This window comes from Pseudorca crassidens, chromosome 7 (genome assembly GCF_039906515.1).
Source record: "Pseudorca crassidens isolate mPseCra1 chromosome 7, mPseCra1.hap1, whole genome shotgun sequence".
Taxonomy (NCBI): domain Eukaryota; kingdom Metazoa; phylum Chordata; class Mammalia; order Artiodactyla; family Delphinidae; genus Pseudorca; species Pseudorca crassidens.
This window is the reverse complement of record NC_090302.1, coordinates 114,494,169-114,511,834: the sequence shown is the minus strand read 5'-3', so window position 1 is coordinate 114,511,834 and position 17,666 is coordinate 114,494,169. Positions and strand designations below refer to the sequence as shown.

Below are 17,666 nucleotides of genomic sequence, written 5' to 3'. Positions count from 1 at the left end.
ATTGCAGGAAGAAATAACGGAAGGGCAGCCACCCCCAGGGGTTAACTATTAACAAGCAAGAAATCTTCTACAAACCTAATCCTGTCTTCTTCAAACATGCTCTGCAGAGCCCTCAGGGTTAGGTAAAGACAGAAGGCCATGCACAAGGATTTCTATTCTGGAAGCGACGGCACTGAGGTATCACACCCAGCAGCGTCTGGAGCTGCGCAGTAGTAGCGGGAGTGTGAAATGATTTCCAGGAGCATTGCTCCATCCTAAGGACTCACCTCAGCATCTACGGCCTTCTGATCAGCATATGTGCAGTCCTCAGGGATCTCCAAGTTCTTCTCAAAAACCTTGAGGAGATTAGCACATTCAGCTTCATGGATTAGGCTTTGATTCATTTTTCTGGGATTTTTCTGGCTTCTTTTATCTCTGTTTATAAAAACAAATTTTAAGTAATGAACGGCCACATTTGGCCACCATAGGAAGCCCGGGACATCCTTGATCCCCTCATCACCCAGACATGCACTGCTACATACACCCAGACCACCCTGAACCAACCTTCTCCCTCGGAAGCCTCTGGAACTGGTGACCCCTCATCAGAAAAGTCCCCTATTGTGTCTGAATATTCCCCTCCCTTCCTCCTACTCTAAGCATCCTTCTTGCCAAATCCAGTTCTCCCAATATGACCCCCCTGTCCCGTGCTAAAGTGATGAGCATTTTCTCTCTCACAGGCTTGGAGGAAGGTAGATGCCCCCGGCTCCACATGGCCGAGTGCAGGCCAGCTCCTTCTCTCCTCCTGCTACAGCAGCTCTGAGTTTGGTTGCCAAGGGCTCTTGGCGACACCATCCCCTGCAGAATTGCCCTCTGCTGACAAGAGCTCCCAAGAAATGCCTGTAAGGTTACAACACCTCCTGGGACTGGGAATGTGGCCCCCAGCCAGTACCTGACTGATAAGAGGTACACGAAACAGCCCCCTCAACCCACGCTGGCACGACCCTGCAGTGCACCCAGGCCTCCCGGTTGGCCGGGGTCAGCAATATTCCAGCAACACCACACCCTTACGCCTCTTCCTCACTTTCCCTCTGTTGCTTCGTCGCTTTCTTGCAGGTCCCGCTCAAGCACACCCCTTCAACAGATCACTTCCATGAGGTCCCATCTCAGATCTCTGCGGGGAATCTGGCCTAAGACACTGCCCCACAGACACTGGCTTGGACTCAGTCACCAAAGCGCATTATCCATCACTCCATGGGAACCGCCTTTCACAGACACCCACATCTCTCGTCCTTTCTTGGTTTGTCTTTGGTGAATGAGTAAAGCTGCTGCCATATCAGTGAACAAAGGATGCTGCAGCCATCAAGCCACTACAGTCACCCCGACAGTGAGCCCTGAGGGGACTCAGGACGGAGACCCACGGGCTGCCCACCGCCAAGTCCGCAGCCTCTGCAGCCCGCCTCCATGGTGCACCCCGAGGGGACTCAGGATGGGAAAGCACAGGACACTAGCCCCAGCGCTGAGGTGCACATCAAAGGAATGATTTCAGTGAGCCCAGACTCTTGCATCTCCCCATTCACTGAAAAGTGCTAAACTCCTTAACTTGAGATGTCTGGTTTTCTTTAATTAAGAGTCATCTTTTGATGTTCCGACTACCTGGCCTTCATTGCAAAAACTCCTCTACATCCTGGCTCCCCGCTTACCTCTTGGGAGCAGCCCCTCAGAGCTGTCTGAGAGGCTGCGTCCCGGGCTTAAGTCCTTAGAACGTCCAGCAAATAAAACCTAATTCTCAACTTTTAGGTTGTGCTTTTTTTTTTCAGTCGACACTCTCGCCTTTGCACATAAGACAGCTCCTAATATGAGAATATGTGCTAACCAGTGTCCCGTCTAACTCCATTTCAGGGGTGAGAAATACAGACCAAGCAGTAGACGCGCCACCAACTCACTTCCTGGGACATTCCCTTCACCTCCAGGGGTAATGCCGGTACCAGCACAGGCAGAGGGCTAACGAAGGCCCCCATACTGTTGTCTAAGGATTTCTAAGTTTTAAATTGAGGTACCAAACTTTCAGATAAAATACAACCTCCTCCTACCCCGACAAATAAAGCTCCGTAACCACCTGGAATCTGAAGGGTGAGAGGGAGCTCCAGAGGGATGTCTCCTGAGCTGCACCAACTCCTCATTTTAAGGGAATGGCTGCAGATGGGGAGGCCGGCTTGGGGTTCTCTGAAGCAAAGGGCCCAGGGCAAGGGTCCCAACACCCTCAGTGTAATCATGGTGCTGAACGAGGTAGGAAAATGCTGACGGAAAGAAAATGCACAACCTAGAAGTTGAGAATTACGTTCTATTCGGTGGACATTCTTAGGACTTCAAGCCCAGGAGACAGCAGCTCAGATAACTCTGAGAGACTGCTCCGAGGACGTGATGGGAGGAGCCAGGACGCACAAGAGTTTCTGCAACAAAGACAAGGTGGCCCGAACATCAAAGGATTACTGCTAATTAAAGAAAACCAGACACCTCCAGTTTAAGGAATTTAGCGCTTTTCTGTGTATGGGAAGATGCAAAGTCTGGACTCACTGGAATCGTTCCTTTGATGTGCACCTCAGCTCTCTGGGGCCAGTGTCCTGTGCTTTCCCATCCTGAGTCCCCTCAGGGTGCGCTGCCGGGGAAAGGGGTGGCTTGCTGGCTGCAACATCCTTTGTTTACCGATATGACGGCAGCATTCTTAGTTCACGAAAACATTCGTCTTATTTTTAAAGCTTGGCTTGTTGGTCACTAATGCAACGTGACGTCGTGACTGCCAGCGTCCTGAAGAAAAGCTAAGCGTCTAAGCTGTCTAGTGATTGAAAAGGCTGACACCTACCATCACTTCCAGGGAAACAGCATAACAGGCAGAAGGAAGAGACACAGAAGTGTCAGCAGGAAATTCTGACCTGCTCCGGAATGTGAAAAATCTGAGCCCGAGAAGCTCTAAAAGCTGTTTCAACTTTCAGGGAAGTAACTACCAATCACTGCAAAATATTTATGGACCAGCTGTGACCTGCCAAGCAATGTGTTAAGACTGTGTAAGCAGCTCTTTACAGGAAACCGCCCTCAGCAGGAAGCCCCTTTCCCTGTCACTTTAGCAGAGCTGCATCGTGACTTTTCACCAGGCACCCCATGCTCTACTCATCTCCGGCCCAAGTACACCTTTCAAGTCTTTAGATCACACAATACTTTGCCTAACGTATCGGTTCTTTCTGCAGATCAAAGAAGGAGGAGAGAAGAGTCAGTAATTAACAGGTGACCAGATCTCTTCCCAAGCTTCCCCTTCAGTAATCTCCCCAACAAACGGCGTGATCGAGAGAACACCTAGAGGAAGATGACGAGGATTCCACGAGCCTGCACACAGCGGGGGATGGCGATGACCCTGACCCCCCCATCTCAGTGATTAACTGAGATTACTCCCCTCCTTCCCTTTAAAACTTGCATGGCCAAACAGAATCTCAGAGGTGGTTTTGGGGGAACACTGAGTCCACCATCTCCCCACATTGCCGGCATCCTGATTAAAGGAACCTTTCCTTTCTGCCGACATCTGTGAGTATGTAATCGGGTCCAGCGAGAATCAGGACCCGAGTCATTCGATAACGACTGGACATATTAATGAAAAGAGGAAAACGCATGGTCCCTGCTGTGAGAGAGCTTAACAATTTAGGAATAAGACAGCAACACATCGTAATCGACCTACTAAATACTGCAGCGTAGCAAGAGCCCGGGAGAAAGGGCACTAAATCTAAGTGGGGCATGAGGGCAAGCTTCAGAGAGGCACAGCGAACTCATGAGCAGAAGCTCTGGGGGCGAGCAGGAAGGAGGGACCTCAAGGCAGAAGGGCCATGTCACGGGAAAGTGCAGGAGGACGTGGCACGCAGGGAGAAGAGTAAATATTAAGTATTGAAGGATGAGAGTAGTAGGACGTGATCTGAAAAAGTGAGGGCAAAACTCCAAACATGGTGGTCCACCAACAATGGCCCAGGAGAAGGAACAGTGAGTGTGGATAAGTTACTCAACGAGAATGTCAGCAAGAGTGGTGTCAGCTACACCGCAGGGTGGTGAGCCTCGGAGCTCCCAAGTCCAAGAAGAAGACCTCTGTGATCGCCCGAGGAAGATGCGGGCCCGTCCAGACCAGGCTGCCACTGAGGATGGGAGGGTGGGAGGAAGGAAAGACGCATCTCAGACGCAGAGTCATCAGAATTAGACACCGAGAACAAGGCAGGAGCCAGGAGCACACACAGTTCTCCGAAGCACAGAACCGGCCTGCAAATAAGGGACAGCTAGGATGTCTGCATAGCCCAGTGTACACTCCTGTTGGGACTTGTGACGTATTTCAGCCTTCCAACCACCAGTGCGTTGAGTCACATACTCACATTGTCTTCTGTGTCTCAAGGGATTTTCTAACTTTTCGAAGTTTGCTCTCCATGTCATAGGCCTCCTTATCAGCCTTGAGGGGCCTTCTGCTCTGTTGCTTTATCTCTAGGAACCTTTTCACACTTCCAGCGCTTCTCTCTACAGCCCCTAAATTAAATCTGGAAACAAAGGAAAAGAACGCTTGCCTTGAAAGTAATGTGATAAATACAATTCAGTCATATAGCCATCCACTGCTGTCATCCTGACACACAGCTGTTGAGTTTTTAATCTCCACTTTTATGAGCTTCATCCTGAACAGGCACACGAGGTGTTCTGGGTCGGCAGACCCATCATTAACCGCCTTACAGGAAACAAGAAGTCCCCCCCTGAGGCAATGGCAAGCAGAGCCCCCAGAGATTTCTCCTGGAAGAGGGGTCAGGCACGCCACAGGCAAGGAACAGATAACAATGGATTTTCTCTATTTACAGAAGAGAGATGTTCCTTCTTCCTCTCTTAAGAGGTGAGAAAAAATTGTTTTACTCCTTTTTATTTATTTTTATTGTTATTGTAGTTGTTCTTGTGTCTAATTCCACTGGTCTTTAGGTCTGTCTTGTAACAGCATCAAACACCCTTATTGTTAGATAAATATATGTAAGTCCAGATTTTTTTTTTCCAAAGTATAGTTGATTTACAATATCATGTTAGTTTCAGTTGTACAACATAGTAACTCAGTATTTTTGAAAATTCTATTCCATTTAGGTTATTACAAGATCAGGGCTATCATTCCCTGTGCTATACAGTAGGTCCTTGTTGCCTATCTAATATATAGTAGTTTGCATCTGTTAATCCCAAACCCCTCATTTGTCCCTCCCCACTTTTCCTCTTCCCTTTGGTAACCATAAGTTTGTTTTCTATGTCTGTGTGACCGTTTCTGTTTTACTTACACATTCATTTGTATTATTTTTTAGATTCCACATATAAGTGATAGCATACAGTATTCGTCTTTCTCTGTCTGACTTATTTCACTAGAGAATATTATGGTTAGTGAAATAAGTCAGATTTCTTGACGGCCAAATCTTTTCTGAATTTTAGTGCCTCCTTTGCTTTTCTCTGTGTGTTTTTGTTTTCAGTTTTATTGAGACATAATTGACATATAATGCTGCATACGTTTAAGTTATACAAAATATGACAAGTTGATAAAGGTAAACATAGCAAAACGATGACTGTAATAAGGTTAGTTCACAAAACCACCACCTCACAAAGTTACCTTTCTTTCCTTTTGTGGTGAGAACATTTCAAATCTACTCTTAGCCACTTTCAAGTATGCAATACAGTATTGTTACCTGTAGTCACCATGATGGAATTAGATCCTCAGGACTTATTCATTACATAACTGGAAGTCTGTACCTTTGACCAGCATCTCCTCCCTTTCTCTCACCCCCATGTCCCTGGAAACCACGAATCTACTCTGTTTCTATGAGTAAGGCTTTTTCAGATTCCACATACAAGTGAGATCGTACAGTAAAATTTTGCTCTTTTAGGCAGGATGGAGAGAATTGGGGGTTTTCATCCTCACTTCTTGGATTGTGACTATTTCTTTCTAGGGACCAGGTAAACCCAGGGGTTACTGGCCTCTACAATCCAGAAATGTCTCCAGAGTCTGGGCTTTATACCTTTTGAAATGGAAATCCCTAGGGACATATGGTCCAGACTTCCTGGCACCTTGGGATTTAAACTAGCATATTGCAAGGCTACTTTAATTTTATGTGGGGTAATTGTGTGCATAAACATTCGATCTCTTTGTAAAAAACCTAGGTATTGACTGAAAATTAACAAGACCTAATTAAAAATACACTAGTTTATAGTAAAAGGAGAAGAAGAAATAGAGAAGGAAAACCAAATAAAGAAGGTGATATGTAACAGCACAAGTAAAATTATTTTTGTAAGAACTAACTAGAAAGGTGTAGTTTTAAATCGGCACTCTAATAACAAAAGGGCACCAAAAATCGTATTGAACACTATTTTACAAGAGTCAAGTTTGTGTAACTTCCCTCTACTTAAAAGAATGCATCTAATACAAATTACAACAAAAAACAAATTAAATGACTTACAAAAAAAACAGTGCAGGTAACTTCTCCATTTGTCTTAGCTTTTCAACAAGACGTGGAAACATACGTGCCATGTTTTCTGAACTAACCACCGAAGGAGGACGAAGATTCCTCAGGACCATTCTGGCCTGTAGCAGTGAAAAGAAAATTATTGTAAGTTCTGCGTAATGAAGACATGAATTCCTGCCTCTGGCTAAAACATTTTCATAGTTATCTAATCTATATTTCTGTGGTTCTTTAATAGACTATGTAACAAAAACAAAAATAATGAAAGTATAAAATAAAACATTGCAAAAGAACCATCAAAGAAATATATAAATCAACATTTATATATCATATACGAGAGAACAAAAAGATAAACAGTAACACCCACGCACATGCGCGTGTGCAATTTAACATGCAATTTTTTAAGGCAACACAAATCAGTCAGGAAGAGGATCATTTGGTAAATGATGCTGGTTCCACTACATGGCAGGAGGTGGGGTAAATCAGTTTCTCTCTACATCATGTAACATATATATACATGATATAAGTTTCTCTCTATACCACGTATCACTTACAAATACATTTTAAAGGTTTTTCTTGACAAAATAAGTGGAATAAAATATAATTATATAGGAGCAGGAGGTTAGTTAAAATAGAATGGGAAAAACTCACCTGAGAAAACTCTAATATATGTCACACCCCCAAAATCAGAAACCTTAATATGTGACAACAGAGCAAACTCCAAAATAAAAAGACCAGCAACTTACTTAAAACAAATATTCGTAACTCATACGACCCCGGACTAAGGTTGTAATACAAAAATAGTTCCTACAAATTAAAAATCATAAAAGAAAAAAATACTTTCCAGATGAAAAAGAGATAAAGGGATGAAAAGCTCTCCTCAGCTGCTGTCACTGTGATTCCCGAGCATCATGACCAGGAAAGGGCCCCTCTGTCCTCATCCGTCAGAACGTGGAGCACACGCCAGGGCAGGGACAGAGGACAAGACAAGGACATAGGTCCTTTCTCTCTCTCTAGTCTATCTCAGAATCACTGGACTTCGTGCTCAACTGAAAATCCTACAATGGAAGCTGAAGATTAAAGAAAGCCAGAAAATAGTAATGACTGCACAGTACAACTCAAGGGGACAAGAACACAGAGGTGCTTCACCCAAAACATGTGTGATAATTACCTCCTGGACATGACCGCTCTTCACCCAGCCCGTCAGTTCTGCCTTTAAGCTCTCTTCATACTTTCTAGCATCCACCTTTCGAATGACTATTTTATTCTTAAAATGAATGAATTCCTCCGGACACAACTCCTTGAAAAGGAATACCACAAAATTCAATAAAATCATGCAAGAAAATCCAAAAGTGTTTCTCAGCAATATGTCTCACTAACAGAATTACAAGCGTCTTGAGAGTAGAGGATGAACTTCTATCTCCCCAACATTTCTGGTGTGTAAACCTAATAGGATGGTGAACTCTTAAGGCAGAATGTGCAGCAAAACCAAACAGGAGATGAACAAAGATGGACAGAGAGAAGGGAGGGGCGCGAGAAGAGAGAAAGGCAGGAACAGAAACCCAGGACCCAGCACATAGGAGGGGAGATGAAAGGACTGTCCTATCACAGAAAGTGAAAGAGGAAGCGTGCTCAGGAGTTCAGGGGCATTCCGCCCAGTTACAGGAAAACACAGACCGTCAGGAGGAAGGCTGTCTAGAGAAGGGGCGACCTTATTTTGGAAAGAGTCCACAGGTAACTTTCAAAGATCAGATGCAAGTGATTAGAAAGAGTGAGAGCTTGTCTTTGTGAGCAGCAGGTACCATCCACTTCAATCAATTCAAAATAATTGCAGAATTACTATTTACCTGAGCCCTGGGCCAACCTTCCCAGAATTCAAACATGGTATCATAAAGCTGGATCATTTCTCGAGGCGAAAGGGTAAGATCAGAAGGGAATCCAAACTTTTCAATCTATGTTTAAAATAAAATTGAAAAATTTAATATTCCTTCTATTCCATCTGACGTTCCATCCTCTGCCTCAGCATCACTCATTATCATGAACCCAAAGACACTGAAAATAGCACTGATCTAACATGTTCAGTAATGGCTCAGCGCAAACAAAATACTAACCGAGAGTGTCCCTGATTTACCAAGAGAGAAAAAAACTCAAAAGCCCACCGAAAGGTTTTTATATTTCCTAAGAGGTTTCAGCTGAGCCAATTCTCTTATGAGGGCTGGGAGGCTCAAAGATCTGTGGACTCAGTTTAGACAAGAACACACAGCCTCCACCCTGTAACTGGAAGTGGAACTGATTTAATTATGAATATGATTCCTGGCTTTTGAGCACCAAGCCAGGCTAAAAGGGGCAAATCTGATTTTCTCAAGTCCTATGATAACTTGAAGGTCACCTTCACGACACTCAAGGAAACTTCTCCCCAGGTTACTGACTTGGTTCTGCTAAGCCTTCTGGATATCCACGTCATTATTTTTCCACAAATATTTTAAAATATAAATTAAAAATTCCTGTTCTCCAAAACCCTTTACTGCAGTAAATGCTACTGGATTCAACCACTGTTGCTACGAATCCACTGCCTGTGAAACTATGATCCCTGAGACGCTGGCAGGTTTTCTTCAAAAGAAAAGTTGACGACAGGGGGGTTTTATTCTAGGAATAGGCTTCCTCAAGGGTTCTCACTGGAAATGTTAAATCTCCAAGAAGGGGCTACAGTATCCAGATTTCTCCAAAATTATTTGACAATAAGAAACTTGTTTTCGTAAACAGCTACTAAGTTATGAAACTCAGGTTTGGAAGTTCTGGGCTAAAAAAAGCCACCCCAAACAATACAGCTGAAAAAAATTGTTTAGTAGGATGGAAAGTGCAATCAAGTTTGAATCAGAAGGTCTAGTTCTAATTCCACCTCTAAATGCCAGTTCCTCATCTACAATATAGGATCAAAATATCTGTCCTGCCACCTTACAGACTGTGCTAAAAGCAAACAAGATAAATACATCAGTACAGGTTTTTTAAAACTTTTTAAACTAGTAGATAAATAAGTCTTGAAGAGCTAATGCCCAGTATGGTGATTACAGAAAACAAAGCTATATTATGAACACCAAACATGCTAAGAGACTAGATCTTAATTGTCCCACCACAAAAAAGGGATGCGGGGTTTCCCTGGTGGCTCAGTGGTTAAGAATACGCCTGACAATGCAGGGGCCATGGGTTCTATCCCTGGTCCGAGAAGGTGACACATACCGTGGAGCAATTAAGCCCATGCGCCACAACTACTGAGCTTGCGCCCTAGAGCCCACGAGCCACAACTACTGAGCCCGTGCACCACAATTACTGAGCCCGCACGCCTAGAGCCCGTGTTCCGCGACAAGAGAAGCCACTGCAATGAAGAGCCCGCGCACCACAACGAACAGTAGCCCACGCTTGCCACAACTAGAGAAAGCCTGCGCGCAGCAACGAAGACTTGACGCAGCCAAAAATAAATAAATAAATTTTAAAAAATAATAAAAAGTAAAAGATGTTAAAGAAAAAAAAAAGGGATGAGGACTCAGACTTGACACAGGTGGCAGACACACTGCAAAATAAATGTATCAAATCAACATGCTGCACCCCTTAAACTTATACAAGGTTTTATGTCAAATGTATTTCAATTAAAATAATCAACCAGGCTTTGAAGGAGGCTTGTAAAAATCTATAGGATGCAGGTGATTTCCTGGAATCACTGTTCAGCATCTGAGTCTGTGCACTGAACTGACTGAACAGAAAAAACTACATTTTGCCAAATAGTACGTGAATATGTTATTTTGGAATGTTAGCATTTTCTTCTCTTATTATTACTACTTAGAAGTGGCAAATTATTTTGCCTAAATAAAATAAATCCAAGAACTATCATAATTTTTAAGACACAAATCTTCTGTTTTGGTCACGAGAATGCTTATGATTTCTTAGGGCTTTTAAGCTTTTAAAAAAGCCTGCGTGTCCTTATTTCTACCATGGAGGGCAATTCTGCCTTTGCCACGGATTTGCTGTCAGAATTAAGTTACGTAATACGTGGCACAGGCCTAGTAAACCGCCTGGCACGTGATCGATGCCTCAACTCTCGCTGTGACTGATGAATGACCAACCTACAGGTCTTAATGTTTTTAATCAATTTCAGGACTCGGTGGCTAAAAGCTGGGCACTCCCTTCAGCTGGTCTTCACGATACGATAACTTACGAGCTGGTAAAAAACTGAGCCAGCCCAGGTGTAAAAGGAAGAGACATAAAAGGTCACAGATTCACACCCTCCTTCATTTATGAACACACAGCATTACTCACGATGTTGTTTGGGCAAATCACATCGTCCCCAACCTCGCAGGTGACGGAAGCACTGCTCCACATGCAGGCGAAAAAGACCAGTGGCTCGGCTCCTCCCACACTTGCTGGGGCTGACGCCGTCAGCCCACCCCACCCCCGGCAGCCTGCAGCTGTCCCTGGGGGGCCGGATAACTCTCCACTCTGCCAGAAACGAGCCTCATGTGAAGGTGGGCACTCCCTCACCTCACTCATCCTGCCCCCCTCCCTTCTGGGACCACCCTTGTGACAGAGCTACAGAGCGGACGCCCAAGGGGGACGGCACTACTCTTTACGTTGCCACAGTTCATTACACTTTTCCACGCCACCCACTCTCGCACATCAATCTGAGGTCTACTACACAAGATCAGGAAGCATCTCTTTCAGAAAGGCCGACTTGCTTTTTTACCACTGATGCTTTAGGAAACATCCCATACACACAGCTGCCAAAATACATATTTAACACTGTCCAAGGCCCGTTCCTACTGCCAATGTCCGGGAGCCTGAAGGAGACTCATGCAGCAGCGTGACGTTTGCAGAGGTCACGTGGGGTTACAGGAGCTGGAGCAGCTTCCCAGTTGATTCATTAATAGGTACTGAGATAGAGGAAAGGCACTTGGACCAAAATGCCCACCTCGCCAAGTTCTCCCAACCACCGTGCTCACTGCTGTTTAAAGACAACCTTCCCTGAACCATCTAAACACAACAAGTGACTGTGAAAATACTACGCTACTTAAAAACACCAGGAAATAATGTGGAAAGAGAAGAGAAAAGGAGAGGAAGACAGAGAAGGGAGTCTTGTTATCAATTTTTGGGTTATCATCACTATTCTAGTTTGGGGATGTGAGTTAGGTCACAGGAATTTTGTCCACATTTTAGTTTTCTTTAGAGTGTAAATAGAGCCACTGCCACACAAAAGAGAAAGTTCCAGAATAAAATCCTGTTGGAAAATTACCATCGCTAGGATTCATTCCGTTGCTTTCAGAAGCTACTGCATCACAGCCCAAAGGCTATAAAGTGATTCTCACTCACTCCCTCACCCAGGCACTTGTCCACCAGATTGTCCAGAATACAGTGATACGACTGCAGGCTCTGGAATCGGTCTATCTGAGACTGCATCCCAGCCCCACCCCTTCCTCAGTGGTACAAGTTCTCTCTGCCCCACCTTCCTCACTCGCCAAATGGGAATATCAATACAGCATGTATCCTAAAATGGTGACAAAATGGAGACAAAATACGTAAAATTCTTAGAACCCAAAGTAAGTGCTCCATTTGGGTTGGCTATATTTGTGTAATATACATTTTAATTTTATATACATAGCAGTTAGTTACAAACTCTGTCTTCAAGGACACAAACTCTGTCTTCAAGGACTTAGTCTAGTAAGAAGACAAGCATGTAAAGAACTTCAGCAGCAAGCTGGCCATAACTGTTGTCATACAAGAAAAATATAGACAAGGTGCTACGGAGAGAAGACTCCATCCAGCTAAGGAAGTCACAGAGGATTCTGGAGAGGTTTCCCATTAGAAGAATCATCAAAGATGAACAGAGTCTGGACAACGGGCACTTTGCATCTGTGCTGCAACACTCCAGTTTATATATAAATCACGAGGGCTTCCAGGTAAAATCCATCAAGTGGATGAACAGAAAGGACTTGGGGCCAGTTCCTAGAAGACCTGGGAAGCCTAGCTAAGGAGCTGTGCCTTTTGCCGGTTCCAAAGAAAAGCCACTAGAGGCTCGGCAGGATAAGAATTATCCTTACTAATTATTTATCTAAATTAGCTTTCTGATCCAGATGACTATTTAGGCAGAACATGGAACTACTCCGTGTGACATCAAATATCTTAAATAAAGAAACCTCCATGTGCCTGAAAAATGGTCCATTTAGAAGGCTCATCTGACAACAGAATTTAGAGTATATTTAACTTATCCAGTCTTGGAAGGAAGGCAAACTATTGCTTAATTATCACTTTGAGAGGCAACCAGAGCTTTAATGGGCCATTCCTGAGAATAGAAGGAAAGAGGAAAAATAATATGCAAGAAAAATTAAGAAATCTTCCCCCACTCAAACCCCAGTGCGCCACATGAGGTCCCCTGAAGACCTCCACCTTACTGATTCACTACCAAAAAGTCATGTGATTGCTATGTTAGTGAAAAGTGTCTTTTCCTTGTTTGACCTAATTCACAGCAATCAGATTCTCACACGTACAAGGTACTGTCCACACACAGTTGTAGCTGCATTAAGAGAAGAGTTAGTGTCCTTGAAGGTGGACAGATGGGACACAGGTGCTGAGAAGAAGGAAAATGGGCAAAGAATAAAGAAAATCGACTCCAAAAAACTTCAGGTTAAGATGTTCAGTCATTCTTAAGCTTTGCAGATGTAGACACCACTGAGGAGCAGATGAAAACTATGAAGTTATTCTTGTTACTCTTAAAACTCAGGTTCAATATCTGTTACAGAGCATCGATTCTGTAATTCTGATGAGTGTCGCCCAGGCAGCTTTGCAATATGATACAAACCACCGATGTGGCTCAGAACAAACATGGAGGAACCATCACTCACATGGTCCACGGTCAGCGCAGCGCACGGGTGAAAATGGTCAAAGGAGATGTCATGATTGTTTACTGAACATATGTGCTTCTCTAAATCATTGTATCTCTCTGCATAGAGCACTGGAAATGAAGAGCAAGGATTTCCAAATGAATGAACACACAATGGCTGGAATAACTTGAAAGGAAAAGATAAAATTCCTATGAATATGTCAAACATACCAAGTCTCACTTTATACGACTGCTTCCTCAGTAAGTAGTCTTGGTGAGAACTGGCGCGGCAGCCGGCATTTCTTGAAGAAGCAGTATTTTTTTCTATCATACTGTCCGTTTGTTTCCAGTACTGTTTTATGGATCGTAGCCACCTTAAAATTTTAAATTACATATTATTTAGGCAGAACATGGAACCACTTCCTGTGAAAGGATTTTAAAGTACTTTAAATAAAGAAAATTTTATGTGCCTTAAAAATTACTTAAGGGAATAGGCCCTGGAGCCAGATGACCTAAGATCGAATCCCAGCCTCCTTACCATGGGCTGAAGCTCTTGGTTGGATCACAAAATCTCTCTGGGCCTCATTTTCCACATTTAAAATGGAAATAATAATAGCAGTATGGAAAAGACTATCTAACAGTAGTAATGAAAATAATAAATCATAAGGGTTGTTGGCCATTTAAAATAAATTAACATATGCAAAGCACTTAGAACAGCACCTGGCAAATAGGAGTCTTTGCTATAATTGTTGTTGTTAATGGGCAAAAATCTAGCCCCGTGGATAAATAATATGGGGTTTTCAACTAATAAGGCTTCACTATCTTTCTAAGCATCTACAAAGTGGGACAACGTAAGAAATCTCAAGGTCCATGGCAGAGCATGTCATTATACCATTTTAATTTTATTTCTTGGTAAAGGACAAAGAAAAGGAAACATAAATCGATAACTTCCGGTGAACCTTTTTTGAGATATGGGGGAAATTTCCTAGTCAGCTGCAGATCCAGCTGGAAAAACCCTTGATTTTCCTTTATAGAGTGTGGGCTTGCTCAGCACCTGCCAGGAGGGGTGACTCTGTTCCTTGAATATCCAGAGATAAGGTAATAAATTCACCAGAAAGTTATGAAACTCTCCAGAACCCAGATAGAAAGCATGACATTCAAACATTCAAAACAGATAAGCATTGTATCCGGACTAGAAGCTAATGCCTACTCGGTGAGATGCTCCGGGTTGCTAATGGTAGCAGAAAGGGCCAGGAAGGGACAGCGGATCATGACAAGGAGATGCTCCCAGACTTCTGCTCCAATTTCTCCACCAAGACAGTGGACCTATTAAAGACAAAAATTCTCCATTAAAAATGAGCAGAAGGTCTGAAGAGATATTTTTCCAAAGAAAACAGATGGCTAACAGGCACATGAAAAGATGCTCAACATCACCAGTCATCGAGAAATGAAAATCAAAACCACATGAGATATCACTCGCCTCTGTCAGAACGGCCACCATCAAAAAGAACACAAATAACAAGTGTTGGCAAGAATGTGGAGAAAAGAGAACGCTTGTGCACTGTTGGTGGGAATGTAAATTGGTGCAGCCACTGCGGAAAACAGTATGGAGGTTCCTCAAAAACCTAAAAATAGAGTTACCATATGATCCAGCAATTCCACTTCAGGGTATTTATCCAAAGAATACCAAAAGATATACCAAAAGATATAAGCATTCCCCATGTTAATTGCAGCACTATGTATAACAGCCAAGACATGAAGCAATCTAAGTGTCCACTGAAGGATGAGTGGATAAAGAAATTGTGGTATGTATATGCAGAATGGAATATTATTCAGCCATAAAAAAGAATGAAATCTTCCCATTTGTGACAACATGGAAGGACCTCAAGGGCATTACGCTAAGTGAAATAAATCAACAAATCAGACATAAAAAGACAAATAATGATCTCACATGTGAAATCTTAAAAAAAAAAACCCACACACAAAAAAACAAGCTCAAAGACATAGAGAACAAATAGGTATTTGTAACAGGTGGGCATGGGAGAAACGGGTGAACTGCTTTTGTTTGTTTTAGTTTACTTTAAATAAATTAAATAATTTTTCAGTTGATTTAAAATCAGCGAATGAAAATAAGACAGGGAAACCTGAATCATCATACATGGTCTCCAATTACCTTTAATCAACCATGCCAAGTTTACATAAATATTGGCAAATTCAGGCAAGAGAAAATCTTGACACAAATTCTTTTAATTCCCATAACCAATCCATCAATAATTCCTCTTTATCTTACTTTCCAAAATGTCTTTCAGATCTAAGTATTTTCTCCATGTCCACGGCCCCCAAGTCAATCACGATACCCTCCTGGCCACCCTCCTAGCTTCCCAGGCCATCCCCTGAACACTTCACATCACAGCCAACAGATACGTCTCAAGGATGAATTCCATCAGGCCATGTCCACAATTAAATTTCTTCAATATCTTCCCATTGCATGAGGAACAAACTATAAACTCCGGAACAGGGCGTATATGTTGTGCTGGGAGTAACCACCCCCCACCTGCCTCTCCAGCTTCATTCAAGCCTCTCTCCCATCCTGCCCTCACTTTCCTCCAGACACACTGAACTTTGCTTTGTTCCCTGACCACATCTTTCCTACCCCAGAGCTTCCACATATATTGTTCCTTCTGCTCTTACCTCCTTTTGAACTTGCAGAGTTCGGTTCAATGTCGCCCCATGGGAAGACTTTCTGACCAGCCACCGCAGAGCCGTCCCCCTGCTGTCTCCCTGCCATCACCACAGTGGGGTCACACTGATCCATCTCGTCACCATACACACCGATGCGGGCTGCCACCGTCATGGGTAGGCGTAGCTGTCTATCCCCTTTTTTCCAATGATTCTGTGACTTACCCTGGGCATTCCCAGCACCAACAGTGCCTGGCACTGTGGAGATACTCCTTATATATTTGCTGAATTAACGAATGTCCTTTGACCAAATAAAGCAAATGGAACTAGATTTAGGGAAGATTCTCAAATATGGTCTCCTTTGAACAGATTAAACTATGACACCTGGCAATCAACTGGAAAGAACGTACCATCAGAGCCAGACAATTAAAAAAAAGAAAAAACTTCCCCTGTCCATTTGGCTTTGCCCTAGTCAGATAATACACCAGCCCGTCAGCTTTACCCTGACATAAAATTCGGGAAACTGAGGTACCCCATGTCACAGCATTTCAAAGCTTTGAGACTAGAGTACAATTCAAGGTTCTAGATTGCCAAGACAAAGCTGTTGGATTTTTTTTTTCAATATGAATATTCAAGGCCTTCAGGATGTAGCATATACAGAATGAGCAGAAAAAAAAAAAAAACACAGTAAGTCAGATTCAAACCAATCAAAGCACAGCTCGCTTGGTAGCTTCAAGCTTTACAACAGGAAAAATTACGTGAAATACAGGCTTGTCATTATTTTCCCCTTTAAACTGAAAACCCCTTGGAGCAAAAGAATTCTTTTATAATGTTTTAAGTCTCTTTGAATAAATATTCTTAATTCTGCTGTAAAAACTTTCTCAATATCCTTCATTTGCTCTATAAACGTCCATCATTTTCCATCCTGCTCTCTCTGCCCAGGGAAACTGACCCACAGAGGCTACTTCAAAAGAGCTCCAATGCTCTCTGGTTCCATTGGCTTTGGCCAAAGGAGAGCCTGGGCAAGAGACCTGAAGGAAATGAGGGTGAGGTCTTTGTGCCATTGGCCGCCTTCCTAGCAGGTTACCCTGAGCCAGGTGTGCTCCTCGGCTAAGGTAGCTGCCCCTTGCAAAGCGGCCAGCACACTCAATCTCCCTGTGGGTCTCATTGACCATATCTTTCCTTGTCCCTTTAGGCTGAGGGGTAACCTCCTCGCCCTGGGCTACTGCACTAACGGCACAGTTCCCCCCGCCCACACACCTTTGCAAAAAGCTGTTCTTGAATTCGTCCATTTTGTGTGTGTCGTCTGTTTCCTGCTGGGACCACGACTGACAAGATACTGTACATAACTGACATCATTGTTATAGCCCCAAACTCTTTGCTTTGGAGATCAAAGATCAGATTTTTGGAATCTCTGTCCAGGAAAACTTATGCCCTGGTGGTGAGTTCTACTCCTCTGAAACAGTGGTCACCAAAGACAGCTCCTCTGCCATCCAGAGGTCCGCAGACACAGATACCCTGTCCTGAGCCAGAACAGGAAAACGGAGCCCAAAGACTGGCGTGATTCACAGGGGAAAGACAGTGTCCTCCGCAACCGAAACTCCACGCAGACGATGAATGCCCCGAAGCAGAAAATGTCTTCAGTGTGG

The 17,666-nt window shown here is 43.5% G+C and overlaps 1 protein-coding gene across 1 annotated transcript in view; it reads right to left on the bottom strand.

Annotated features, from left to right (window-relative positions):
- Nucleotides 1–17,666, bottom strand: part of DDX60 (DExD/H-box helicase 60) — an 84,667-nt gene that overhangs the window by 25,612 nt on the left and 41,389 nt on the right. Inside the window, exons 20-27 of the mRNA XM_067745420.1 lie at nucleotides 14,549–14,664; nucleotides 13,570–13,712; nucleotides 13,361–13,470; nucleotides 8,321–8,425; nucleotides 7,645–7,773; nucleotides 6,471–6,595; nucleotides 4,380–4,538; nucleotides 267–414 (exon numbers count right to left, since the gene is read on the bottom strand). Coding sequence (XP_067601521.1) covers nucleotides 267–414; nucleotides 4,380–4,538; nucleotides 6,471–6,595; nucleotides 7,645–7,773; nucleotides 8,321–8,425; nucleotides 13,361–13,470; nucleotides 13,570–13,712; nucleotides 14,549–14,664 — 1,035 coding nt within the window. The remainder of the gene's footprint in view (nucleotides 1–266; nucleotides 415–4,379; nucleotides 4,539–6,470; nucleotides 6,596–7,644; nucleotides 7,774–8,320; nucleotides 8,426–13,360; nucleotides 13,471–13,569; nucleotides 13,713–14,548; nucleotides 14,665–17,666) is intronic.